A 27,345-nucleotide genomic window follows, 5' to 3' on the forward strand; every position below is an offset into this window, starting at 1 on the left:
ATTTTTCCCCCCACTTCGTGTTTCTCCTTTCCCTAGAGGATATATCCAGATACGGAAAGGAGGAAAACACAAATTAATAGATTCTTTGTTAGAGGCATTATTAAAGGTGGGATGCTTATTAAATTGTTTTCATACTTTTTATGATACACTTTCTTGGTTTAAACGTTTTTAATTGTAATTTTTCTTTTGTTGATTGTCTGATATTCTAGCATATACTTTTTCCCCCTTAGGAATAGCTTGAATGCTAAAATGATGGGATATGAATAAAGCACATTCAGAAAGGAATTAAGAGTTCTTTTGAGGCTGTGCTTTGAAACTCACAGATCTTGTTTATAATAGGTGCTTCAGTTCAGATTTTATTGCCACCTGACTTTGGTTTTATATCTTTAAAAGCATTTAATATTTAAAACTGTATGACAGTCTTGCATTAGGATGAGTGTTGATATAAAGGAAGCTCATTTAACTTATTTTACTCTCAGCTTATTTCTTATAGAAGAGAGGCTTGATGAAAACATTTCTGTCATATAGTAAGGTAGAATAGTCTAAATTTTATAGAGGTTTTCCCCAGCTAGAATTTACAGAATTTTCATAAATATAAAATATATCTCGCTCTCTCTAAATTTACCATCATGAGTAACTGTTCAGTACATTTTAATTGAAATGATACATTTTGTAGCTCAGAATAAAGAAATGTATGTATATTCTAAATTGTATTGAAATTAAAACACATGGCAAAATAGCTAAGTTATTTTTATTTATTTTTTTCCCTTGTGATAGAACAAGTAAGAAGTTTGCGACAAAGCACTATTGCCAAGCGTTCAAATGCAGCACCTTTAAATAGCACAAAAAAACCACCTGTGAAGACTGTATCTGCCCCTAAAGCAGGGGGAAAGCAACCAGAGAGGAGTCAGATTAAAGAAGAAGCTTGTACATCGCCAAAGCCTGAGCACCATAAAGAGAGCAGAAGGAGCAGTCGGCATATTGAACAAATTGAAGTGGTACCAGCAGTATCAGTGTCTTCAAGTCATTCTTCTGTGTCATCTTGTCTTGAAATGAAGGATGAAGCTGGATTAGATTCTAAGCAGAAGTGTAATAATCAGGGGAAAGCAAATGTGCCATCACATGAATTAAATTGTCCACTCCTTTCAGAGACTTGTGATAATATTGAGGAAAAGAAAAATGAAGATCTGATTGAATGTAGAATCAAGACTAAGACTGTTACTAGCACATTGTTTACATTTTCAGATAAAGAACATGAACAGAATGATTCTATTTCTGATAAAATGGATGAGACTATTGGTGAAGAAATGAGGGCGAAGGGAAAAGTTGAACAAGAATTAAAGGAAACAGTAAAATTATCCCATGAAGGTGACCGAATTGTTGAGGAACCTGCATCTTCTGCTCTATCTGGTGATGCTGCTTGTACAAATAAGACTGAAAAGAACCTTGTAGGTTTGTCTAGTTCTGTGGATGAAGTAAAAGAATGTCATTTGGAATTGAATACCATGGAATCTGATAAAGCTAAGAACTCCCTTCATAGAAATGAAGTAGAACCATTGGGTTATTGTAAAGACATAGAGTCTAATCATAAGCAGTTGGAGAGCACTGAATTTAACAAGTCAAACTTTGAGATGATTGATACTAGTGCTTTAGAACCAGAAAGTAATATTGTAGAAAATGCTGTTTGTGATATGCCTGACCAAAATTCAAAACAGTTGAATATTGTTGAAAGTATTAAAATGGAGTCTAATGAAACAGTAAACCTTCAGGATGACAGAAACAGCCCATCAAGTAATGTTTCTTGCCTAGAGTCAAAAAACATAAAATCTAAACACACAAAACTTGTAGTTCATTCTAAGCAAAACACGACCACAAATACTCTGAAAAAAATTGTTGCAGCAAAGCATGAATTAATGCATAACAAAACTAAAGCTAGTGTCAAAAGTGTGAAAAGAAATGCTGATGAACGAGAATCTCAACAAAATTTTCATAGGCCAGTCAAAGTGAGAAAAAAACAAATTGATAAGGATTTAAAGATTCAGACTTGCAATTCTGGGGTTAAGTCTGTGAAGAATCCAGCTCATTCTATATCGAAAAAAATGCAAGACCAAAATTTAGTACAGACTTCCAAACCTGTGACTCATTCATTGAGTGATAAGCCTCATGGTCATCCTGGTTGCTCTAAAGAACCTCATCATCCTGCACAAACTGGACATTTATTACATCCTTGCCAGAAACAGTGCCATAAGTCCCAGCAGCTGGCTCCCACTTTGAAAACCAATAGTCACGTGAAGGAAGAGCTTGAACATGTTGGTGGTGCAGAGCATTTTAAGGAGGAGGATAAACTGAAACTAAAAAAACCTGAGAAGAACCTACAGCCCCGCCAAAGAAGAAGCAGCAGAAGTTTTTCTTTGGATGAGCCACCATTGTTCATTCCAGATAACATAGCTACCATAAAAAGAGAAGGCTTAGATCATAGCTCTTCATTTGAAAGCAAATATATGTGGACCCCCAGCAAGCAGTGTGGGTTTTGCAAAAAACCACATGGCAACAGGTGTGTGTGCGTGTGTATGTGTGATGTGTACATTGAAGAGAAATTGCTTTTTTAGGGTGGGATTAGTGTGAACGTTTTTATACAGAGAAATTATTTAATATACAAAGACTTTTGCAGAAACACCAGCAACAACAAAACCCCTCATCATTCCTGGATAAATGATAGGAAGATGGAGTCACTGAATTTACAAATATGTCATCTTAGAACATTTAAAAAAGTATAATCTAACCAACATTTGGATATATGGAAATGTTTTGTCCTTGTAACCAGTTAGTGTGATTCAGTCATTACATCTAGGGGGAATAAAAACCTTTCTGCTAATTAGAAAATTGTTATACTGCCTTGGGTTTGTATATATTATTTTATTTGGTTTGAGAAAAACTAGTAATAAAGTGTGAAGGTCATAATGGAGATTTTATTTTTCTTTAGAAGATTTTTTTGGGGGAGGAAGGTAAAATGAAGCACACTATAACTTAATACTACTACTTCATACTATAAAACTGACCTTGGAGTGAAATTTGATAGCTAAAATAGCTGTTAAATTACCAGGTGAATTTTGTATATAACCTGTAATGAAGTGAAAACAAGTTCTTTTTGAATGTTTTAATGATTTGGAGGATTTTTTGTGAACTCTGATCTTTTAAGAAATGATTTTAGCACTGTCCTTCAGCATTCTTTCCTTAGGATTCAGTTTATAGTTTTATGGCATTCCCTCCGTCCCCGCATCATGTATTTTGTTTGCTAGCTTTTTAAGAAAGGAAAACAAGAAATGAAGTGGAGTTTGCAGTAACAAGATTTTCCTGTTCAAGTGTTCAGATTGCTGTTGGAACTTCTATCAACGTTGACATGATGAAAGAACATTGTAACTTGAACATTATAATGTCCTTACTCCTGAAAGTAAATGTTGTAGTGATTTTCCCAGCACTATCAGATTGCATAAAAATGAAACTAGGGAGGGACAACTTAGTAAAGTGTGTGGTCATTCATTATTTTAGTGTGTGGAGGGGTGATTGGGGAGAGTGTGAGAAGACTTGTGGCTATTCTCTAAAAAATAAGTTTATGTCAAAGGGTTTCTTCATTTTTGTCTCAGCCTGTGGCCTATTTTTAGTATCAGTTCAGTGATTATTTTATACATCCCAGTTTCTAAAAATTATGACTTGTTTGAATATAGGTCTACATTGCCCTCACTTACATGTTCTTTATGCTTTTTTTAAATTTAAAATACCTATTCAAATATCGTAAAGTGGGCCCGCTATAAATTTTCAGGCCTACGAGAATTAGACATTTGGAATGTGCATTTAAGTCCTCTTTTATGCCAGCCCTTTTCTTTCTGCTAGAATCTTCTAAAAATTATTATGGTGCCATGTGGTCAGAGGAATAGAGTAGGAGCCTTAAAGTTTCTAAAATGAAATTTTGGTCTAGAGTTGGAATCCATATTAAGGATGTTATTATGTAGGTTTTTAAAAGATAAACTTTTGATGGCTGGTCCTCAGGAGTTTGCCCAGGCTTTTAAATGACTCATTTTATCAAAATCAAGTTATTTTCCTAAAGTGAAGATTAAATGTTAAGTCCTACTGTTTTTTATCTAATACCATCTTATGGATCTACTCTGTAAAACCTTGAGTTTCTTTGCTTCAGTTTGGAAAATAAGAGTATTAGATATATGGGAAGTTCATCCTATGTAATTTACATGAATAATATATAATAACATTGGAAATGGGTAATTTTGGAAGCACCATTACATATTATTTCAATTTTCTGAATAAAGAACCCTGAATAATTGATTGGTTTTTTTCTTTACATATTAATTAGCCTTCATTATTTTGATACATTGTGCTTGCATATATTGAGGTTACTCAAAAGATGTCCCTGTTGTGCAGCATGATATTTTTGTTAATTTCATGCATACGATTGAATTTGTTAGGAAGGGCATATTGGAAATAATTTTCATCCATCTTTTTTATGTCATGCACTAGTCCATTGAAAGCTATTAATATGACATTTTCTAGTACTTGTGACAGCCTTGCTTTGGTAAAGACTATTAAATCTTCAGCATTTTCCATGTATTGCATCGGAGATTAACTTTTTGTATGTGCTTCCAGTGGAAATTATATTTTTTAATAGATTTGTTCATGGTATGGCCAAATGTAATACTTGACCATAAGCAATTTGTATACATGCCCTAAAGACAATAAGTATTGACTAATAATTCATATACATCATGCTGGGCATATTTTGTTTTTTCCCCTGATTTTGTTTACTTTCCTGATTCAGCCTTAAAACATATACATACTGTTTTAAAAACCAGAGTGTTTAATATTGATTTTAAAAAGTTAATGTTACCTTTGAACTTTTTAAAATTATAAGCAAGTTAGTATTTTGGAAGGTTCAAGTTAGTTTTTTGTTGCTAGCTCTCCCACAGATGTTTGTATGTTTGTGCTATAATTTCTTGCTTGATTATAGGCTAGTTACTGGATGAAATTTAAAAACAAACACATCTTAGCATGTATTCAAAGCTTCATAATTAAAAATTTTATTTCGAGAAGGAGATTTCTACCTAGAGTAAATGTTTTCTGGCTTTTCCTCAGGACTTTTAAGAGTTTGATAAGTATTTTTCTCTGCATATTAGGTAGTTAGTGACAAAAATACTGATTTAATGTTTATGTGGAATTGAACCCTTTCATCTTAAGTGTTGTGTATATACATTGACACACACACACACACACACACACACACACGTGGCCTGCATTTGTCATTTAAAGGAAACAACTGAAGGCCCATCTTGTAACAGTTACATTGTTAATGAATTAGTGAGGAATTTGCTAATAGGAATCTACAATATTGGTTTGCCATTTACTTCAGGAAAAAAAACTTGAAAATTTTGGCTTTATGCCAAAACAGAATTTCAAGTTTTTAATAATTTTACAGTTGATTAGTTTTTATTTTTTACTTTAAATTTTATGTATGAACATATAATATGGGAAAACAGACATTGTCAAACTTCTTTTTAACTGATTTATGCTGACAAGCCGCTAAATTTAAAGCTAAATTCCACACTATTTTTTTTAAGTGATGAAAGATTTTAACATCCAGCTTGTAGTCTATTAAGTGATTTTGCCTCTTGGTAATCAGAAATTCAGGGATACCAGAAAATGGGAGAGGGATCCTGTTGTGTTATCCATACTGTCCTCCCCCCATGAAAAATAACATGGAAAGGGAATAAAATAATCTCTTTGTGATAGGCCATCTTTTAAAAATATAATATGGTTCATAAAGTTTATAGTACTTCTAAGTTTTAAATATTGATCCATATTTACATTCTGGGTTTTGAATTTCATTTTCAAGTTAACTTTTGCCTGAGGATATGTGGAAATTATTAATGTTATTTTTCTTGATTACTCAATTTTAACTGCATTATTACATAAACTATCTAAAAGAAGATATCATCGATGACACTAGATAGTTGCTTTTCACAGCCTCTGAAGTTTGAGGAGACAAACTCAGAATTGAGGCATGATGAAAAATTTCATGATTATAAAACTATTCTTCCCCTTTAAAGTAAACTTTGGAATTTGTTAAGATGTGGTATGTAAATTGATAACTTAAATTTGGATTTAGAGGAAAAGCATAATTGTGGTCAGTGTATGGGTTTTATTGTGTATAGTGTCTTATTGAAAAGCTTCAGATGTGAAGAAACCATAATACACTTCTGATAATGGAAATAAAGGGAAATCACTTAGCTTTCCTTTAATATTTCAAAGACATTGCTTTCAAGAAGTAGCATTTCTTAATGACATTGAAATGTGAAATAAAACTTTAAAGCACCTGTATTTTTCAAACTTTATTTTTCTGTTGGTTCTAAGATCTGTATATCATTGTACCACCCATCAATAATCTCCCCAGACCTAGAGAAACCACTTCTATTTTGAAAACTAATATCACATTGTTTAAAAGTTTACATGCTAGGGTTAAAAGATTCTGGCGGTTTTGTTAGTTTTTACATAGGGATGAGATTTTTTTCTTTTTTCCCCCTAAAGCAAATGAGTCATTGGTGAAATGATGGCTTATCTGGTAAAGCTAGCACAGACATTACCAGTTAGGGTAAGGAATGGCGAATTACAGACTTGAGATCTATCTAGTCCTTAACACACAGCAGAAGCTTCATATACCATAGGGCATACAAGAAGAGTGCTGCTAGAGAGGAACAGGGTATTTGACATAACTTTTCTCATGATAAACTGTGAAGACTGAAGTTCGTAGTTTTTATAGTTCCAATATTTAAACAGGATCTGTGGGGTATTTAGGGAGAGTTGGCCATATAACTCGTGTATTACCTTTAACATCTTCCTATTGTACCATAGGTTTTAAAGTAGGGGTTGACACATGGTTGGTGCCACTATCCTTACCATCAAAATCAGCACAGTCTTGACCTGAAAGAATATACCTGAATCCTTAATTTTCCAAGCATAGCATGAGTTACAAACCTGAAGAAGAAAGGAAACTGTTAAACATGATTAAGTGAGCTTTGTAGTTTTGCTAACAGTGGTTTGTAAAGTATGTAAAAAAAGATAATCTCCCTCACATTCCTGTGTATGTATCAGATTTGCCATGAGTCATAAATCTCATGTCCCTGGAGGTTTTCATTAGTTAGTGAAATTATTTCTTAGATACAATGCAGTAAAGGGAAAAGTTATAAGGACATGACTTAGAAATATTAATACTGAATATTAATATTTTACATTAAGATACAATGGTATTTACTTTGGAAAAAGTTCATCAGCTGAAATCAGTATTAAAGAAGTGCGCACTCAAAAGTACGTAAGATTTAGCTAAATAATGCCACACTCTGAAACAATATTTTGAGCTCAAAGAATAGTTACATAGTTAAGATGGTGAATAAGAAACAGCCTGAGAGACTTCATTATGTTGATTTTTGAATTGTATTTTCGTTAATCTGGTTTTTCTTGAATTAAAAATGATTGGATAAACTACTCTTCAATTTTATGTGTGATTTTAGGTCTGTGATAAATGTGATTTTGATGGATTATGATCAAATTATCACAGACTTTACCCTTCTCACTGGAGATATATTGTTATTCCATAGAGTACTCTATGGAATAGAGTATAGAGTATACTAACAAAGGTCAGTTGCTCTTTATTTTCACCCCTATGGGTTTTTATTTTTCAATATTTTCTCAATACTAGAGGGGAAATAGGTGGCTTATTAAAAGTTTCATTTTCATTGAATATTCTTTCTGAAAACTTGCTCTGTGTTGAACTGACAGAATGGTTAAAGTCAGAAAACGTGCAAATTATCAAATATTGAGAATATAATTTAGACTTTTGACATTGGTTTTTAAGAAAATGTCAAATTAAAGTTTTTTTTCTTCTAGGTTTATGGTTGGCTGTGGAAGATGCGATGACTGGTTTCATGGTGATTGTGTTGGGTTAAGTCTTTCTCAAGCACAGCAAATGGGAGAGGAAGACAAAGAATATGTGTGTGTGAAATGTTGTGCTGAAGAAGATAAAAAGACTGAAATAGCAGATTCAGATATTTTGGAAAACCAAGCTAAAGTTGAAGTCCATAGTGAAGATAAAACAATGGAATGTGAAAAGTTTGGATTATTAAAGCATACATCAACAAGTGAGAAAACCAAGTATATAGATGATACAGTGAAGCACAAGGTCAAAATTTTAAAACGGGTGAGCTGCTCGCTAATGTATTCTTTTGTTTAAGAAGTTTTTGTAAACTGATTATTAGAATTTGAAATTTCTCCTTAGGTTTTATTGTTCTAGTGTACATTTTAAAATTTTTCTATAAAAATGGATAGATTTTTAAATATTTAAAATATTTGGCTATTTTGGTGAAACCGGGTAGTGACATCTTTAAGAATATACAGATCTTATTTATTAAGGTCTTTCTGCTATTTCTAGTCCCTTGTTTGGTACTTGGATTTTCTGTGGTAGAGGAGGTGTATGTAATCTTGTGGTGTGAAGTGTAAATTGTGTGTACTGATAAAATTTATTCTCTGATAGTTCTTTTTGTGTAATTTTTTTCCATTACCATTTATTATCCCCATACCTTCTTCTGCCTCCACCCACCTCCTCCCCGAATCCCTACACTGTTGTCTCTGTCCATGAGTCCTTTTTCCTTGATCCTGCCACCCCTTAACCTCCCATCCCTCACCAATAACTGTCATCCTGCTCCATATGGGTCTATCTCTGTTTTTCTTCTTAGTTCATGTTGTTCACTAGATTCCACATAATGAAATCACACGGTATTTGTATTTATCTGACTGGCTTACTTCACTTATACTGATAAAAATGTCTTCTAATCTTTAAACTACATTTGACATTTTTTTTAAAGATTTATTTATATTTAGAGAGAGGGGAAGGGCGGGAGAAAGAGGGAGAGAAATATCAATGTGCATTTGCCTCTTGTGTGCCCCCCCACCAGGGACCCAAGCCAGCAACCCAGGCATGTGCCCTGACTGGAAATCAAACCAGGAACCCCTTAGTTTTTTGTTTTTTTTTTTTTTTTTTTAATATTTTATTTATTTATTTTTAGAGAGGGAAGGGAGGGAGATAGAGAGAGAGAGAAACATCAATGTGCGGTTGCTGGGGGTTATGGCCTGCAACCCAGGAATGTACCCTGGCTGGGAATCGAACCTGGGACACTTTGGTTCCCAGCCCGCGCTCAGTCCACTGAGCTACGCCAGCAAGGGCGGAACCCCTTAGTTTGCAGGCCGGCACTCAATCCACTGAGCTACACTAGCCAGGGCACATTTGGCATTATTTTTAAGTGGAAGAGTTATTTTCTCTGTAAGGAGGAGTAATCTTTTTTTAAAAAAAATTAATTTATTTTTAGAGAGAGGAGAAGGGAGAGAGTCAGAGAGGGGGAGAAACACCGATGTGTGGTTGCCTCTCATGCGCTCCTAACTGGGGACCCAGCCCGCAACTCTGGCATGTGCCCTGACTGGGAATCAAACTGGTGACTTCTTGTTTTGTAGGCCAGCACACAATCCACTGAGCCACACCCACCAGGGCAGGAAAAGTAATCTTAATTTGTTTTATCTTTGTCCCAGTATTTGCTTGGAACCCTCACCTCATAATTTTTCTTTTAAAATGTGACAAATTGTCAGTTTTCCTTCATTCTTATATGTTTAGCTACCTTCTAAAAGTACTTTCTAAATGGAAATTGTAAAATATTTAGTAAATTATAGAAGCAATGTATAGAGGACACAGCACTTTAGCTGATTAAATTTTCTTTATTTTCATTGTCTACCTTTTTATTACTGTTGATTTTTCTAATTGATTTATTATTCTTACAGACAGTGCTGAGAGGGAAACATAGTGCCAGCAAATGTATGTGGTTAGGTATAATGATCCAAGACAGTGACTATGAGTTGTAGAGTTGGAAGGAACCTTGAAAATCTTTTAGTCCAACAATTCAGGTTTAAGAGCATAAACATGTTTTCTCCGAAATCTCTATTACTTAGAAACTCAGTTTTTTTCAGACTCTCCTTACATGCCAAATCTGGATTAGGTTCCAGTGTGCCAAATCCTTATGGTATCCACTGTTTTCTGTCTGCCAAGACTTTCTGAGAATCAGATTATGTCCTCCTGACATATGCTGTTGCTTTGTCCATTGATTTGATTAAAACTGAAGTAGTTGATAATACAGAACTGAAAGCTCCGTTGAGAAGAATTTGTAAAACACCTTTGGAAAGCTTCTATTTATTATTATTGTCACTTCTTGGGTACAGTTTCTTGGTCATTCAGAAATATGGCTCATTGTTTTATCATTTAGTTTAATTGTCTCCATCTTGTCTAAAAAGGACATTAAAAAAATCACTAACATTGTAAATGTTTTGAGAAACCACCCCCCATTCAGAAAAAGAATTGTTTAGTCTGGTTTTGTAAATTCATGTGCTATCCAAGTCATTACTGCTTTCTTTTTGATGCACTATTGAATCTTATTTAGACTTGTTTAATTTTAGTTTATGAAATCTGCTTTTTAAATATCACTTATTATCCCTAGATTTTATGTTGAATTATTTATTGAGTTCCTACTGTATGCCAAGCCTGGCACCAGACTTGGATATATAGTACTGATTGAAATAAGCACCTGCTGTCAAGTGAATCTAGTTGGAGAGGTAGAAAATAAGTTAAAAAAATTTAAAAGATTTCTAGTTTGGAGAAAATCAATTTTTATATGTATTCTGTCTTAAAACCTATGATTATATGTCTATACACATTGTCCTTCCCTATCTTTAAAACACTAGTGTGATATGAGTCATTTCTCCCAAGGGTCTCAGAATGCCAGTTTCACCACCAGTACTTTGTGGATTATATTAGGACAAGACTAGCAGGTGTCCTAGGTACCATGACGGTTTGTTCTATGTCATGGGAATTAAAATTGCCAATTTGTACACTGAGAACTTAAACTGATATCCTTAATTATAAGTGAATGGAATTTCATTTGCTTTAAAAAATAGTGAAAATGTAGATAACTTATTTCTCCACAATTTCTCCCTCCTTTTCCCACACCCATAGCCAACTAAGAGAACTCTTACATCTAAGTTTTTTTCTAATATTGTTGTTGAGAACACGAACTCGGTTTTTTAGTTTTCCTTTATATAGGAGAGCCAAATAGGCTATTACGTGTTTTGTAGAAAACAAATGTTTAACAAATGGATTTTGAATGAAAGAGTGATTTTTCTTTTGGTAATAATTAAGAATTATTTTTGTACATCTTTAAAAAAACACTTGAACAGTTATTGGGCTAAAGAATTGAGTATGTTTGGTATTGTAATAGAGTGTAATACTAATTAGTTTTAATCTTTTTATCTAGATCTCTTGAGGCTTGCTTTATGTTTAAAGGTAGTGTAGTAGTTTTAATTCTAATGAACTAAATATTATTTTTTCCAGGAATCTGGTGAAGGCAAAAACTCATCAGATGGTAGAGATAGTGAAATGAAAAAATGGCAGCTAGCTCCCCTTCGAAAAATGGGACAATCAGCATTACCTCGGAGATCCTCAGAAGAAAAAAGTGAAAAAGTACCAAAAGATTCTACAACTGTTATTTGTACAGGAGAAAGAGCTTCAAAACTAGGTAGTGAGATTAATAGAAGTTATTATATACCAATATATTTATATTTTGTTTCATATATGATTAGTATATTTAGGGAAATTTAAAAAATTTAACATTGTAATGTTAATAAAAATAGTTTTGGTGACTAATCATACTTGAAATTAAAAACTGCCTCTAAATACTAAAGAACTTAATCAGCACCTTGCCCTTATGGCACTTAAATACTAATGGGAGAAGAAAGAAATGTAGACGAGGAAATGGTATGCTGTTTTACAGAATTTAGACACTATGAAGAAAAAGCAGAGTAATGGGATAGAGCCACAGTTGAGGAGAGAGTGGTAGGAGTTTGCTTTGGAATGTAGATGAGATTTGAAAGGATGTGAAGTTGTTTGGAGGTAAGACTGGGTAGGTGGCACAACCAGTCTGAAGGCTTTGAGGTAGAAACATTCTTGTATTTGAGGAGCAAGAAAGCAACTGTAGAGTGATTGGAAGGTAATGTACAAGGACTTGAACAGTGTTAGAAGATGAATTCAGTGTTAGAAGATGAAAATTATGTAGGCACTTTGACACCATGATGGAGTTTGTGTGTGTGTGTAATATACTTTTTAAAATTTTCACAGAGGATATGTTTCTTGATTTTGGCGGGTGGGGTGGGAGGAGAGAGAAAGAAAACATTGTTGAGAGAGAAAAATCCATCTGTTCCCTACTGCGTGCTCCCTGACTGGGGATGGAACCTGTAACCTAGGTGTGTGCCATAACCAGGGATCAAACCTGCAACCTAGGTATGTGTCCTCATCAGGGATCGAACCTGCAACCTTTTGATGTACTGAACAATGCTCCAAACAACTGAGCCACCTGGCCAGTTCAATATTTTATTCTGAATATCATGGGCAAGCTTTATAGAGTGTTTTGTACAAGGGAATGATGAATCACTATGGTTTCTCTATTGGGACTGGACTGTAAGAGGAGGAGGGTAGATCATTTAGGAATCTGTAGCAGTATCCAAGGAGAGAAATGATGGTAGCTTGGAACAGGTACAGTGGAGGTAGTAAGAAGTGGTCAGAGTCATATATATTTTACAGTAGAGTAGGCAGAACTTGCTGATGGATTAGACATACATAGGTGAAGGAGAGAGTGTCTTAACAGATGATTAGGTAAATGTTGGTGCTGTTTACTTAGATGAGAAAGATAAGATTTGGGGAGGGATATTGAAAAATTATGATTTGGGCATTTTAACTTGAGATGCCTATTAGGTATCCTGGTGCAGAATGTTTGAATAAACCTTTGGCTGATGAGCATGGAGCTTAGAGAAGGCTTTGGGGGATGGTATATAAATTTGGGATTTATCAGTTTGTTAGTAATTTAAAATCATGAACTTAGACATAAACAGCTACAGTAATGAAAAGACCAAAGCAGAGCCGTTGGGGTGCATCAGCATTTAGAAGTTGGGAAGAGCAGGAGAGATGGCCTGAGGTGAGAGAAGTAAGAGACTATGGTGGTCTGGAAGCCAGATGAAGTTTCTTAAAGGAAGAAATGATTGACTGTGTTAGATGCTGCCTGGTCTTGACATCTAATAACATGAACACAGGTTGTTAAACAGGTGGTTTAGTGAGATTATTGGTGACCTTTATTAGAATGATTTTGGTGAAGCAGTGGGAACAAAAGCCAACTATAGTGGTACCCAAAAGAATGGAGAGCAAGGGACTGAAAATATTGATTACTGGTAACTCTTTCAAGGAATTTTGCTGTTAAAGGAAAGGAAGTGGTGTGGTAGCTGTAGGTGGATATGGGGTCTAGGACTTTTTTTAAAAAGAGTTATAACATTTTTGAAAAATGATTCAGTAGAGAGAATTTGGTGATAATAGAAGAGATTATGTGATAGTTGAGGTTCAAAAATCCGCACATGAGATGAGAGGGTAGGATCCACATTAGAAGGGTTAGGTCATAAAATGGAAGATTGTATGTGGTAGGAAGGAAACATGCAGGTTGATTTAGTGATGGGAAGATGTGATAGCTAACATTTTTCTGTTTTCTCAGTAAAAATATGAAGTGAGAAAATTAAATGAGGTTCAAATTGGGGAAGGAGGTGGTGTTGGTTTGAGAAGAGGGGACAAAATGTGTAAAATAGATGTTTTGGAAAGTGGGAGAGCAAATTTACCAGGAAATTTTAATTGAATTGGGGCAGCAGATTGAATATGTACTTGAGATTTGTGGTTTATAAATGTAAATTGAAACTGTCTGCGCCAGTGCATAATTTTCTCATTACCTTCAGCTGTTTGTAGGCTAGTGGGTGGAGGATTGGTTTTCTTCACTGGGGTTGTGTTTTGCCAGTGCAGATAAAGACAGAGAATAAGGTGTTAGGGAGTGGTAATAGTGTTGGACTGTTTGATCAGAGTTGGTTATAATGGAAAACGAGAGCATGAATGGTAGAGTGATCGATTTAAGAGTTTTAGGATTGAGGAGATTCTAGAATAATTAAATGAGCTAGTATGAGAGGAGGTCAGTTAGTGGAATGTTTGACATTGAGATTTCGAAGGTGCAAATGAATTAGTAATGATGGATTGAAAAATCATTTGAGAAAAGCTTAACATTCAAATCACAATATTAATCAAGTACAATAGTTTCAAAACCAGAGGAGATTCATCAGTTTTTGTGGCAGTAGTAAAATCATTAAATTATTTGCTCACTTAATAAGTTCAGGCCAAATTTCTTAAATGCCATATTTTGTTGTGTATAATGTGCACCCACTTTTTTGGGCCAAACTTTCAGGAAAAAAACCTTTCATTTTAATTTACTAATTTCAAGTTTCGTACGTACTTATGTTTAGATACTTCATGTTTTTGTATTATAAAGGAATTTTAGCATTTATTTTTTAACATATTATGGTAGTACTATGCATGTGTAATGTGCATCCTTATTTTCCCTCAAAAATTTGGGCAGAAAGTGCATATCAGGCACAGCAAAACATGGTAGTTTTGTAAATACTTTTATTTCTTTAATTTTTTAATAGTTTATTTTTATCTTTTTTCCTTTACCATTTATCCCCCTTATACCTTCTTCCACCTCCACTCACCCATTAAATAGTTTTTCAGAAGTGAATTAATGTATATATGTGAAAAGTAACTAGCTTTAAAAACCATTATCTAAAATGGAAAAAGGGATATATAGTTTTTGACTTGAGGGCCATGTTTTAGTCACTCAGTTTCTAATTAAAATTTGTTTAAATTTGTTTCTTGTTTTTCAAAATTGAGGTGTAAATAATATGTAAGTTTTAGGTGTATAGCATAATGATTTGATAGCCCTATGTACTGTGAAATGATCATTCCAGTAAGTGTAGTTAACATCTGTCTCCATATATAGATTTAAAATGTCAAGAATATTTCCATGTGGAGCAGGTAGAAATTTCTAAGTAGTGATTTTTAATCAATTTTGTTTATAAACTTATGTATTAAAAAGAAAATTTTTTAGAAATATTATGTGTTCTGATATTTATTTAAATTAGGAACTCAAGAGAAGCAAGAGATAAAGAAGAAGAAAACTGAAAAAGGAATGACTAATGTGCATCCTCCTGCTGCTGCTACTGCCAAGCCTTCTACAGATCAGATCAGACAAAGTGTCAGACATTCTCTCAAAGACATTCTTATGAAAAGGTAACACATATTATTGTTGTAGAATATTGAATAATATATGCTTTACGTATTTGAAAAATAATTGAATTATTCTAATTTTAAGACTTACAGACTCAAATTTGAAGGTACCAGAGGAAAAGGCAGCAAAAGTTGCCACAAAAATTGAAAAAGAGCTTTTCTCTTTTTTTCGGGACACAGATGCTAAGTATAAGAACAAATATAGAAGTTTGATGTTCAATCTGAAAGATCCTAAAAACAATGTAAGTGTTTTGTTCTGTTCATAGATATTTATGCTTCCAATTTTCCTGAATATATAGGGATTTAAGATTGTAATACAAGAAATCTGTAATTTCTTGGAGTGAGAGCTTAGAATTTTAGTAATCTTTTGCTACTGAATTGAGTTCTGCTTAGGGGTGGATAATAATATAGAAGAAGTCTATTAACATATAAGTACTAAATCTGTCCTTAACCTGATTTATGTGTGTTTTCTTTATGCCCCTTGTTTAATCCAGTTTGTTTAAAAATTCACATGTATTCTTTAAAACTATTAAGGTAAAAGTGATAATACTGTATTAATACTTCTGATTTAAATCTGAAAATAGCCACATTCCTTAAAATAAATTGCCTTTAGATAAAAAACAAAACTATTTTAAGACATTTTTATTAACTAAACGTGACTTTAGTCTTAAATATCCTTTAGCAATGGAGTAAAATCTTTATCTTTCCTGGGATTTCTTGTTTGTGACTTGGAGGGAATCTAGAAAGCTGTCTGTGTTTATGTAGATGCAAACTCCTTGCATATTTATCGAAGTTTTACAAGTTTTAAGTATTACCAGTCTGTCAGTTTGTATAATTATATTTGCTATAGCATGTGATTTAGATATTTTGTTGAAGTATTCTAATAGCTACTTAAGAGGATTCTGCAGTGTATAATCTGCCATTATGGTCCACGAAATCAGTTTCCTCAATAAGTGAATATTTCCTTTAGGTGTCTTTTTTGCAGTTGGTTCTTCACTCTGGAGTTCCTTCCAAGCCTGTTAGGATTTAAACATATGAAATCTTAAAAATATGAAAGATATGACATTAAGTAAAGTTCACTTATGCAGCAGTACCTTTTCTGTTATGACAGTGTGTCCTTGGGAAGAGTTAATACAGCTTTGAGATAGATGTTGTAATGGTTCTAGTGTACATAATTCCCCATAATGTATTGATTTTTATATGAAGTGTGTATTTTGTTGCCTTAGGTATTAAGTTCCTAGGCTGTAAAGCTGTCATTCTTCTTGTAGTAGGTAATATGTAGATCATAAAACATTTGTAAATTAGGTTTCAAAATTGCATCTTTCTTTATCATAAATTTCTGTATTGCAGCTTTTCTTTATTTTGAAAATGTTTTTTCCCTTTCCCATTTTAAAATACTTCCAGATATTATTTAAAAAAGTGCTGAAAGGAGAAGTAACCCCAGATCATCTTATAAGAATGAGTCCAGAAGAACTAGCTTCTAAAGAGTTAGCTGCTTGGAGACGAAGAGAAAACAGACATGTAAGATTATTTATGAATATGTGTTTGACTCTGTTAAAACCTATATTCCCAGTTACTTACCTCCCTTAACTTTGTCTTAAATTCTTCTTGTTTTTCCTGATCTCTGCTGCATGTTTTCATTTTCTCAAGTTACCAGGTTACATAAATGCTTTGTGTTTCATTATATAATTTGTAAATCAGAAGGACGGAAAAATAGGCATGTGTTTTTAAAAAAAAAAGATTTTATTTATTTTTTAGAGAGGGGAAGGGAAGGAGAAAAAGAGGGAGAGAAATATCAGTGTGTGGTTTCCTCTTGCATAACCCCTACTGGGGACCTGGCTCGCAACCCAGGAATGTATTCTGACTGGGAATCCAACTGGTGACCCTTTGGTTTGCAGGCTGGCACTCAATCCACTGAGCCACACCAGCCAGGGAAATAGGCATATCTTAATCACATCTGCATTTTTCAGAAACCCAGTTTGAAGATACGAATATTGGTAATTTTCAGAGCCATATTAAGTCAGAATGAAAATTTTACAGGTTTATGTTCCCCAGTTCAAAGTTTCAAATACCAAAAGCTCTGAAAAATGCTTTATTTTTGTAATACATTTATTGATAAAATCTGACCTGAATTGTCGTGTCTAATGTTTACATTCACAGAAATGTTTTGTATTTAAGTGGTGCTGTCTTAAACATAACTGGAATGTCACATAACACATATAATATGTGCACCATATTACATTTTTGAAACTAAAAAATTCTGAAAGTCACTGATGCCAAGAGTTTCTGTTGAAGGTTGTGATCTTGAAATACCTTTGAAGATTTAAGTGAATATGTGCCATAAGAGTTATTTGACAATGAGATAACTACATCATTCATTATTTTTATTACAATGGCCTCAGAATATTAGCCCTGTATTCTAGAAAGTACTGGTTACTTATAGTTCATATTAACTCTACATGAGTTACCTGATTCTTTTCTCCAATATACTTACCTTCATCTTAGGTATTAATCCTCCAGGTAGTTCTTCTGTCAAATCTAGTTTGAAGCACCAGAGGCTTTGATTTGATATATTATACTTATTCACATATTTCTTCATTTTCACTCTGTAATTTCTCCTGTACTTTCTTTTGAAAATATTGTCTCCTCTTCCTCCTCCTCCTCCTTCTTTCTTCTTCTTTTTTCTTCTTCCTTCTTCCTTCTTCTTCCTCCTTCTTTTTTCTTCTTTGTCTTCTTCTTTCTTCTTCATATTCCAAATATGCACACGCCTATCTTCTTTGAAACAGTGCCTGCAAGTATCATCTGCATTGGACACCAGCTTGTTTTATCTTTAGATCATACACCTGACTTTTTTTCTTTAAAGAATGATTTGTACTTAACAAAGGAGAGATAAATGACCAGACCCATGTTTACCTTCTTTAAGCCAGTCCGTTCTCAGTTAGCTTTTACTAGTCTTTGCTACACTTAATTAATTGTTGAGCTTTTTCATCTGTGAGTTATCTGATAATTTTTGGTATTTGAGTCAAGTCCATACTGTTTTGGAGGATGTTAACGAACTTCAAGTTAGGAATCTAAGTGGAAGTTCGTTTTCATTTCCCTGTGGCAGTTACTAAAATACTAAATCAGAAGGCAGATTTTAAATATAAATATCGTGTTTCATTACTTTACAAATTATAGTGTACTTCAATTGCCTCAAGTTAATGTACATATGAGCTTCTCAAGGCTAAGGCATAGGTTCTGCTTCTTCTATCCCCAGCATTGAAAATCGTCTCTGGCATATGTAGGTACTCAGATGTTTGTTTGAGATACTACCTAAAGATTAAAAATCAGCCATGATGATGTTTTTATTTTTTTTTTAAAGACTTTATATATTTTTAGAGAGAGGGAAAGGGAAGGAAACAGAGAGGGAGAGAAACATCAATGTGTGGTTGCCTCTCATGTGCCCCCACCTGGGGACCTGGCCTGAAACCCAGGCATGTGCCATGACTGGGAATTGAACCAGTGACCCTTTGGTTTGCAGCCTGTGCTCAATCCACTAAGCTACACCAGCCAGGGAAAAAATAGGTATTTTTAATTGTGAAGTAATTTTTTAAAAATGTTTCCTGTTAGACCATAGAGATGATTGAGAAAGAGCAGAGAGAAGTGGAAAGACGACCAATCACAAAAATAACTCATAAAGGTGAAATAGAAATTGAGAGTGATGCTCCAATGAAAGAACAGGATGCAGCCATGGAGATTCAGGTAAGATAATAAAAATGTAGTTTTTATAGTGCTCAAAGCATGCAGATTCAGAAAAGGTTTATTTGCTTAGTGTTCTTAAAATAGAAGGATTTTTAAAAATTTATATATTTTAAAGCAGTCTGTTTTTTTAGTTGAGCGGTTTTCTGGGAGTGTTTAAAGTATCATTTCTCTGTATGTAGTGTACAGACTATCTACATCATGGGCATCTGTGAAGCACTTCTTAAAATGTGGATTCCTGTGGCCTCAATGATTTAGTGAATTCTTGGAATCTTGGAGTGCTTCTTAGGCTAACTGTAGTTTGAGAGCTGGTGCAGCTTATTTTTAAATGTCAGTGAAGAAATATATGAAATCTTGTTAGGTGCATCGAAGAAAGAAGAATGTTTAAGTTTTGCTCTATTTTTAAGTCACTATCTAAACATTCATTTTTACAAAAGATTTTTATTTATTTTTAGAGAGGGAAAGGGGGGAGAAAAAGAGGGAGAGAAACATCAATGTGTGGTTGCCTCCCATGCACCCCACACTGGGGATCTGGCCCGCAACCCAGGCATGTGTCCTGAGTGGGAATCGAACTGGTGACTTTTTGGTTTGCAGGCCGGCACTCAATTCACTGAGCAGCCACACCAGCCAGGGCTATTTGTTTAAAGGAATAGTGAGAAACAGTCTATAAATGGAACAGTTTCATTTTGGAAAAATGTCAGTATGAAATATAAGTTGGTTTTAATCATTGAGATCAAATTTTATCAGCTGAAACTAACTTTTACTCCAAATTCTGTTAGGAACACGCAGGTAATAAGTCATTGGAAAAGACCGAAGGATCTGAAAAACAAAAAGAAGAGGTTGACTCCATGTCTAAAGATACCACCAGTCAACACAGACAACATCTATTTGATCTAAACTGCAAAATTTGCATAGGTAAGTGGAAATTTTTCCATCTATAATGTTGCTTTCATTTGGAAAGGGGGTTATTTTTATTTGTAATTTAAGTAGGTTTTTGTTTTTCCACTATTGGTGGTGTGAAGGATCCACCTATCCCCTTTGAAGCGTAGCACGTTTTTTTTTTTGTGACTGTTCTTCAGGGGTGATGTGTAATTTGATACTATAGTATACTTACTATCTAGAATCAAATCTATTATGTAAGAACAGGGTCAAATGACTAAAATTAAACTGTTAGACATCAGAAATTGTGGGCAGTGATTAATGGTACTGTCATTTACTAAGTAGAGGAGTGAAATAATACTCGTATTATTATATGTAACAAATGACAAATCAGAAATTATCTTTTCTCTAGTATTTTTATCTTGGATCATTCATTTAATAAATACTGAGTTCTCACTCCTTGCCAGGTACTTTGCTGGTGTAGGGACTATCATGATGAAAAAGTCAGATGTTACCCGGGCTTTAAGAGAAAATGTATAATGGGAAAGACAGGCAGGTGATGATTTGAGTTACAAAATTACAGTTGTTATAAATGTATTTAGATAGCAGAAAGACCTAGCCTAGACTGCAGGGTTAGGGGGTTTTGTCTGAGGAATTTACATTTAAGGTGAGACACAAAGGTTGAGAACTATGCAGAGAGAGAAAGACCATTCTAGGTACTGGGAATGGCAGTGAGCTTGATTGAATTCAAGGAGGAGAAAGGCACTCAGAGATCAGATTTGAAGAGATACTCAGAAATCAGATTTCATGGTATCTTATAGCCATTGCTTTTCTTTCTCTTAAATTTTTTAAGTTTATTAATTTTACTTTTAATTAAAAATATTTAATTTTTTTTGAGGTGTAACTGTTTAAATTGCATTTTTCTGTTAACCATTTATCCCTTTTATAACCTCTTCCACTGCCAACCTTCCCTCCCATCCACCACCCCCATCACCACGCTGTTGTCAGTGTCCATGAGTCCTTTTTTGTTTTTTGCTTGGTTCTTCCACCCTGGCGCCAAGCAGAGCTGTCAGCATGCTCTTTATCTATGAGTTTGTCTCTGTTTTGCTTATTAGTTCAGTTCATTAGATTCCACATACTAGTGAAATCATACAACATTTGACTTTATTTGACTGGCTTATTTCACTTAGCATAATGTTCTCCGGGTCCATCCATGATGTTGCAAAAGGTAAAATTTTCTACTTTTTTATGGCTGAGTAGTAGTCTGTTGTGTATATGGACTGTAGTTGTTTCATCTACTTATCTGATGGATACTTGGGCTATTTCCAAATCTTGGCGATTTTAATGACGCTGCATTGAACATAGGGGTGCTTATATTCTTTTGAATAAGTGTCTTGGGGGGTCCCTTCAGATAAATTTCCAGAAGTGGAATCGCTGGGTCATAAGGCAGTTCCATTTTTAATTTTTTGAGGTATCTCCATAGTGCTTTCCACAGTGGCTACACCAGTCTGCTTTACCACCAACAGTGCAAAAAAGGGTTTCTCTTTCTCCACATCCTCACCAGCACTTGTTTGTTGATTTATCGATGATAGCCATTCTGACACTTGTAAGATGGTATCTCATTGTGGTTATTTTTTTTCAATTCTTTTTTTCTTTAAGATTTTATTTATTTACTTTTAGAGGGGAGAGGAGGAGAAAGAGAAGGAGTGAAAAAAATCAATGTGCAAGAGATATATGGATCAGTTGCCTCACACACAACCCATCCGGGGACCTGGCCCACAACCCAGGCATATACCCTGACTGGGAATTGATCCAGTGACTCTTTGACTTGAAGGGCAGCATTCAATCTACTGAGCCAAACCAGCTCATTGTGGTTTTAATATACATTTCTCTGATGATTAGTAACATTGAGCATCTTTTCATACATGCATTGGTCATCTGTATGTTCTTTCTGGAAAAGTTCTATTCAGGTCCTTTGCCCATTTTTAATTGGATTATTTGTTTTTTTTTATGTTGAGTTTCGTAAGTTCTTTATAAATTTTGGGTATTAACACCTTACCATATGTATTGGCAAATAAATTCTTCCATTCTATGGGTTGTCTTTTTTTTTTTAATGATGTTTTCCTTTGCTGTGCAAAACTTTTAGTTCAATGTAGTTCCATTTATTTATTTTTTTTCTTTTATTTTTGTTGCCTGGAAAATATATCTACAAGCAATGTCTCAGATTTTTATGCTTACGTTTTCTTCTAGAACTATTATGGTTTTGGGTGTGACATTTAAGTCTTTAATCCATTTTGAACTTATTCTTGTGGGTGGTGTATGAAGGTGGTCTAGTTTTATTTTTCTGCATGCGTCTGTCCAGTTTTCCCAACACCATTTATTGAATAAAATATCTTTAGCTTACTTAATCTAGCCTGCTTTTAATTCCTTCTACTGTGTTCTTTATTTTAGATACTGTATTCTTCGTTTCTTTGTGACCCTTATTGATAGTTTTTGTGTCCTTTTTCATGCTGGTGTAGTTTTGCAGTACGTTTCTTATAGCTTCCCTGGAGTTCTTTGTAGTTCTCACCAAGTTCATTGAGCATCCTTATAAGCATTATTTTGAACTCAATGTCTGATGGTTTGTGTGCCCCAGTTTCACTTATCACTCTTTCTAGAGATGTCCTCCTTTCTTTCCAATTAGGGGATATTTCTTTGTCTCCCCATTTAAGGTGAGTCTTTTTGTTTATTTCCGCTTCTGATCTGCTTTGACTCCCTGTCTTCATGGTGTGATTTCTGTGATAGGAAATCTGTGGCATTCAGTGATGCAGTCTCCTTGATGCTCTTGGGCTGCCTTTTATGTCATTTATGTGGGCTCTCTGGTTGTAATTGGGTTTTGGTTTTAGGTTGTTCTTTGGTGGGTCCTTCCCTCTGGCTGGCTGACTGAGAATCACTCCGCCCACTACATCTTGTATGCTGTTGTATAGGTGCTGCTAGAACAAAACCAAACAGCCCAGGAAACAAACCCACACTTGCAAAATTAACCCCCACAAGCCATCACAATATTAACAGCAAATGAGCCAGTATTACCATATTTTGCTGTGCATATAATGTGCACCCATATTTTGGTTCTAAACTTTCAGGGAAAAATTCTTTCATTTTAGTTTTTCAATTCAATTATGTATTTATTTATATTTAGAAACAAAACTGATTATCATTTTCCTGGGTATTACTTTGCATAGGGATATCATTATTGCTTTCTAGAGTTATACTTTTAATGCATAAGTAGAAATAAAAGAACTAAAAACATTTATATAGATACAGAATTAGGACTACTCATGTATAATGTGCATTCTTATTTTTCCCCTATAATTTGGGCCAAAAAGTGTGCATTATACATGGTAAAATACAGTGATGAAGGTATTAAGAGATTAAACTATTACAAGAAAGGAAAAAGGAATATGAGAGGACTAACTGAAAGAAAAATTATTTTTGAGAGAGTAGAGGGAGGAGTAATAAGAGTAGGGAATAAGGACATGAGAAAGAGAGAATGAAAATTTATCTTGTAAATGAAAAAGGGAGGGAAGAAGGTGGAATGGAGTAAGAGAAGGGAAGCATATAATACTCATTTTAAACAGAAATTTAAAAAAATTTTTTGCAAAATGGTAGAGAAGAAAAAAGAAATAGGAACCAAATGGAGAAAAAGATCCAGAGCAACATCAACAACAATTAGCAAAGAGTAATATAGATGGGAGGGGAATAAGAGGGGAAAAAAGAAAGAAATCAATCTCAAGAGATGTCTAGAGGAAAGAGAAGTGATTTTGAGATGATAGAAAGAGAAGGAATACTAAAAGTGAGAAATGAAAACCAGGCTAAGAGGGAAAATTTAAAACGAAAAAAAGAAAGGGCAGGAGGAAGGCAAAATGGAATAGAGGAGAATGGTAACATTTGAGGTTTGAAGTACAAAAATAGTGAAGATACAGAAATAAAATTGAAAAAATGCAACAAATGAGCAAAAATTGGTAAAGTTGTAGAGAGAATAAGAGTATTTTAAGAATGAGAAAAAGAATATGAGGTGACTAATGACAAGAAAAATGGTTTTGAGAGGCTGGAGGGGGCAGAAATAGTAGAGTATAGAATGGAAACAATTTGTAGCAAGAGAAAATAAAATTTAAAATGAAAATAAAAAGAGGAAAGGAAAAATGGAGTAAGAGAATGAAGGAGCAAAATATAAAATTTGAAATAAACTATAATGTAAAAACTAGTGACTTAATATGCACAAACTTGAAAGATAAGAAATCAATGTTTAAAAACTATGCAGGGGAGAAAATAACATAAATTATGAAGAAGAACATGGTGGACTTCATCTCACCAGTTTCTATTTCTAGATCTGCCCCTGGTTTTGTCAGATGGTGTCCTAGTCTGGTCCTAGGCAGCCTGTTTGGGACTACCAGTGACCCACAGTCTGTGGCTGTCTCCTTCCATTGTTATCTGGTCACTCTGCACTTAGCAGTCCAGGCTTAAGCACCACAGATTGGGGCAGAATAACTCCTAGGGGCAGGGCTATTGCTTCCCCTCAGGCTGATGCCACTCGTAGGGTGTGGCCTGCCTGAGTAAGATGGCTCTTGTAGTATGGGGGATGACTCAGCACTGGGATCCTGATGGCTGCTCCCCCAGTTCTCTCCCCAGACCTTCCTCTATTGTCTCTACTCCACTCTGCTCCCAGTTTGCTGGAGCCCAGGGTAAGTGGCTGCAAACTAAATTATCTTCATTGGCCTTTAAAAGGCTCTTTGTGACTCCAGCTATCTCTTGTTGGCAGAGAGAAGCCTTGCTGCTTTTCACAGCTGGATGTTTTCTGGGTTCCTTTCCTGGCTCTGGTGCTGTAGGCTAGAGAGCCTGGCTTTGGGTTTAGACCCCCATACTTCTCAGGGGGACCTTACTCCGGCCACTGAATTTCCCTCTGGCACTTCAGCTGCTGCCTGTGGCAGCCCAGCCAGTCCTCTTGCATCTCCTTCACACTCCCTACCAGTCACATTGTGGTGAAGAGGTTTCTTCCATCTGTCTGCAATTATAAGGCTTCTCTCCAGCTATTGTTCCATTAGTTTTTACAGATGATTTCTCTACACAATTTAGTTGTAATTCCAGATTAGTGTAGCTTCCACTTACTCCTCTGCCATCTTGGATCTCCAGATTTTGGTCTTTTTGTTCAACAGCAGTGGATAGTGACTGAAGGATTTTTAGCAGGTCATTGACTTAATAAGATTAGAATTTTATGAAGATACTGCTGAATTTGTGTAGAGATTACAGTGGAAGAAGTCAGTAGAGAAGAGAGGGAGGATAGGTGTTTACATAGTCTAGTGGGAGAAGAGATTTTAATTAGAGTGGTAGCATTGGAAGTAGAAATAAGTAGAAGCTTTGAGATAATTAAGTTAGTAATGACAGATGTTGGAGGCTGACTGGAGTTAGGGCCTAAGAAATGGTGATGTGTTAAGGAAGAGTTTACATTTATATTCAGTTAACTAGTAAAGGTAGAGGATTATAAGATTTTTAAAACTAGAGATGTGGCCCTCAGCTTTTATATGCAGTAGTTGTAGTATGCAGTAGTTGATATGCCGCTCTTCATCATTGTACTAGAGATTAGATGAAATACATTAAAAGTTATGTAATTTTTCTATAATAAAAATCATATCTCAAAATTTAAGTGTATTCACATATTTTGCAGTTGGTACAGTGGTAAGGACTTAAAGGGCAGACATTGTTATCCCAAAAGAAAGCTATCCATGGTGTAATAGTATTTTTAAGTATACCCATTTAGTTTTATTTGAGAAAAGTCTTAAAAATTACTCTTATTTATTTCTATTAGTTTTAATCATTTTCATGGAAATAGTTTGGTAAATTTAATGGTAACACACACAAATATTGGTTAAATTCTATCAGGCTTGACTCTTCAGAATGTTTTAGTGAGCTTTCTTGATGCAATTGCATAAAATCAATGTCACTTTCTAAACTTTACTGGGTTTTTTAATGTTTAGTAACTAAGTAGCATTGCAGTATGCCTATATGTCATGAACTGCTATATGTAACACCAAGTAGGATACAGTTTTTTAACACAGTTCTTTAAGTTCTTATGACTGTTGGAATTAGGGTTAGTTTTTAAAAATTTGCTAGGGAATCAAGAAACCTGTTTTAGGTTTTTATTGTATTTCCATTTTGGCTTGTCTGGGCAGCTTAACATCCTGTTTTCCTAATTTTTCACATCAATCAGAGAGGTATAATGTAAGTTGGTATGAGAAATGATGATGCTTAAACATTACTCCAGGAAATGTACGGTTGGTTATACAACATTTCAATCAGGGAAGTTGAATAACTTTAGAAGTGAAAGTGAACAAAGTTACAGAAATTTCATTTTACCCATATAGCTTATTTTAGTGTGTTCTGGCTTCAGGGCGAATGGCACCACCTGTAGATGATCTTTCTCCAAAAAAGGTGAAAGTTGTTGTTGGAGTATCTCGTAAACATTCAGACAATGAAGCAGAAAGTATAGCAGATGCATTGTCTTCAACCTCAAATATTTTGGCTTCTGAATTTTTTGAGGAAGAAAAACAAGAGTCTCCAAAGTCAACATTCTCTCCTGCTCCACGGTAATTTTTCTCTTGGTCATAATTTCTGTAGTAGTCATTATAAATATTTGCCAGCTTATACTTTGAGGTTTTCAAAAACAGAAAAGTGACATTTCTATGGGTATCTTTCTTTTGAGAAAGTAATTTTACATCCCTGTGCTGTAAACTAATTGAGATAAAAGAACAAGACTGGGAGAGTTAATTTAGAAATTTGAATGTGTGGGAACTTGACTATAAAACTCCCTTTAATTATGTTCATCCCAAAAGTCAGGAGAAGGGTCATTAAAGAAAAATCATTTTCACTTCTGGACATGAGTCGAACTAAGCCAACCATGAAGGATGCCATTCAGAGGCATCCTTTGAATTACATGCCTTTTATAGTCATGTAAAGCACGACTATATAAATACTGGTATATTTTTATAAAGTGAAAATATAAACTCTTTAATCAATAGCCTTTACATATTTTGGCCTTCTTGACCATGGTAAGATAGAAGTAATTGATGACTAGCTAGAAAATGCATTTATTCATGAGCATATCTTTAGGCTGAAAACTTCTTAATGTCATTTTTTAGTCCAGAGATGCCTGGAACTGTTGAAGTTGAGTCTACGTTCCTAGCTCGATTGAATTTCATCTGGAAAGGTTTTATCAACATGCCTTCTGTGGCAAAATTTGTTACCAAAGCCTACCCAGTCTCTGGTTCCGCCGAGTACCTGACGGAGGTAACTGAACTTTTTCGCCCTTTTCTGCCTTTCTTGACATACACATTTTTGAAAGCAGTAGGTAAGGAAACAAGATAATAAAATAATAAAAATATTAAATAGTCACAATGATA

General features: G+C 34.5%; 1 protein-coding gene across 8 annotated transcripts in view; it reads left to right on the plus strand.

Annotated features, from left to right (window-relative positions):
* The window catches only part of PHF3 (PHD finger protein 3), a 76,038-nt gene that overhangs the window by 37,939 nt on the left and 10,754 nt on the right, over positions 1 to 27,345 (plus strand). For 7 of the 8 annotated variants that reach the window (XM_036024303.1, XM_028509040.2, XM_036024307.1 and 4 more), the window contains 10 exons: positions 778 to 2,554; positions 7,948 to 8,257; positions 11,486 to 11,669; positions 15,151 to 15,298; positions 15,381 to 15,537; positions 16,700 to 16,816; positions 18,905 to 19,036; positions 19,813 to 19,948; positions 26,337 to 26,532; positions 27,085 to 27,232. In XM_036024303.1, coding sequence (XP_035880196.1) covers positions 778 to 2,554; positions 7,948 to 8,257; positions 11,486 to 11,669; positions 15,151 to 15,298; positions 15,381 to 15,537; positions 16,700 to 16,816; positions 18,905 to 19,036; positions 19,813 to 19,948; positions 26,337 to 26,532; positions 27,085 to 27,232 — 3,305 coding nt within the window. The remainder of the gene's footprint in view (positions 1 to 777; positions 2,555 to 7,947; positions 8,258 to 11,485; positions 11,670 to 15,150; positions 15,299 to 15,380; positions 15,538 to 16,699; positions 16,817 to 18,904; positions 19,037 to 19,812; positions 19,949 to 26,336; positions 26,533 to 27,084; positions 27,233 to 27,345) is intronic. The other variant, XM_036024308.1, reaches the window with a different exon arrangement.

The sequence above is a fragment of the Phyllostomus discolor genome, chromosome 4 (assembly GCF_004126475.2).
Source record: "Phyllostomus discolor isolate MPI-MPIP mPhyDis1 chromosome 4, mPhyDis1.pri.v3, whole genome shotgun sequence".
Classification (NCBI taxonomy): Eukaryota; Metazoa; Chordata; class Mammalia; order Chiroptera; family Phyllostomidae; genus Phyllostomus; species Phyllostomus discolor.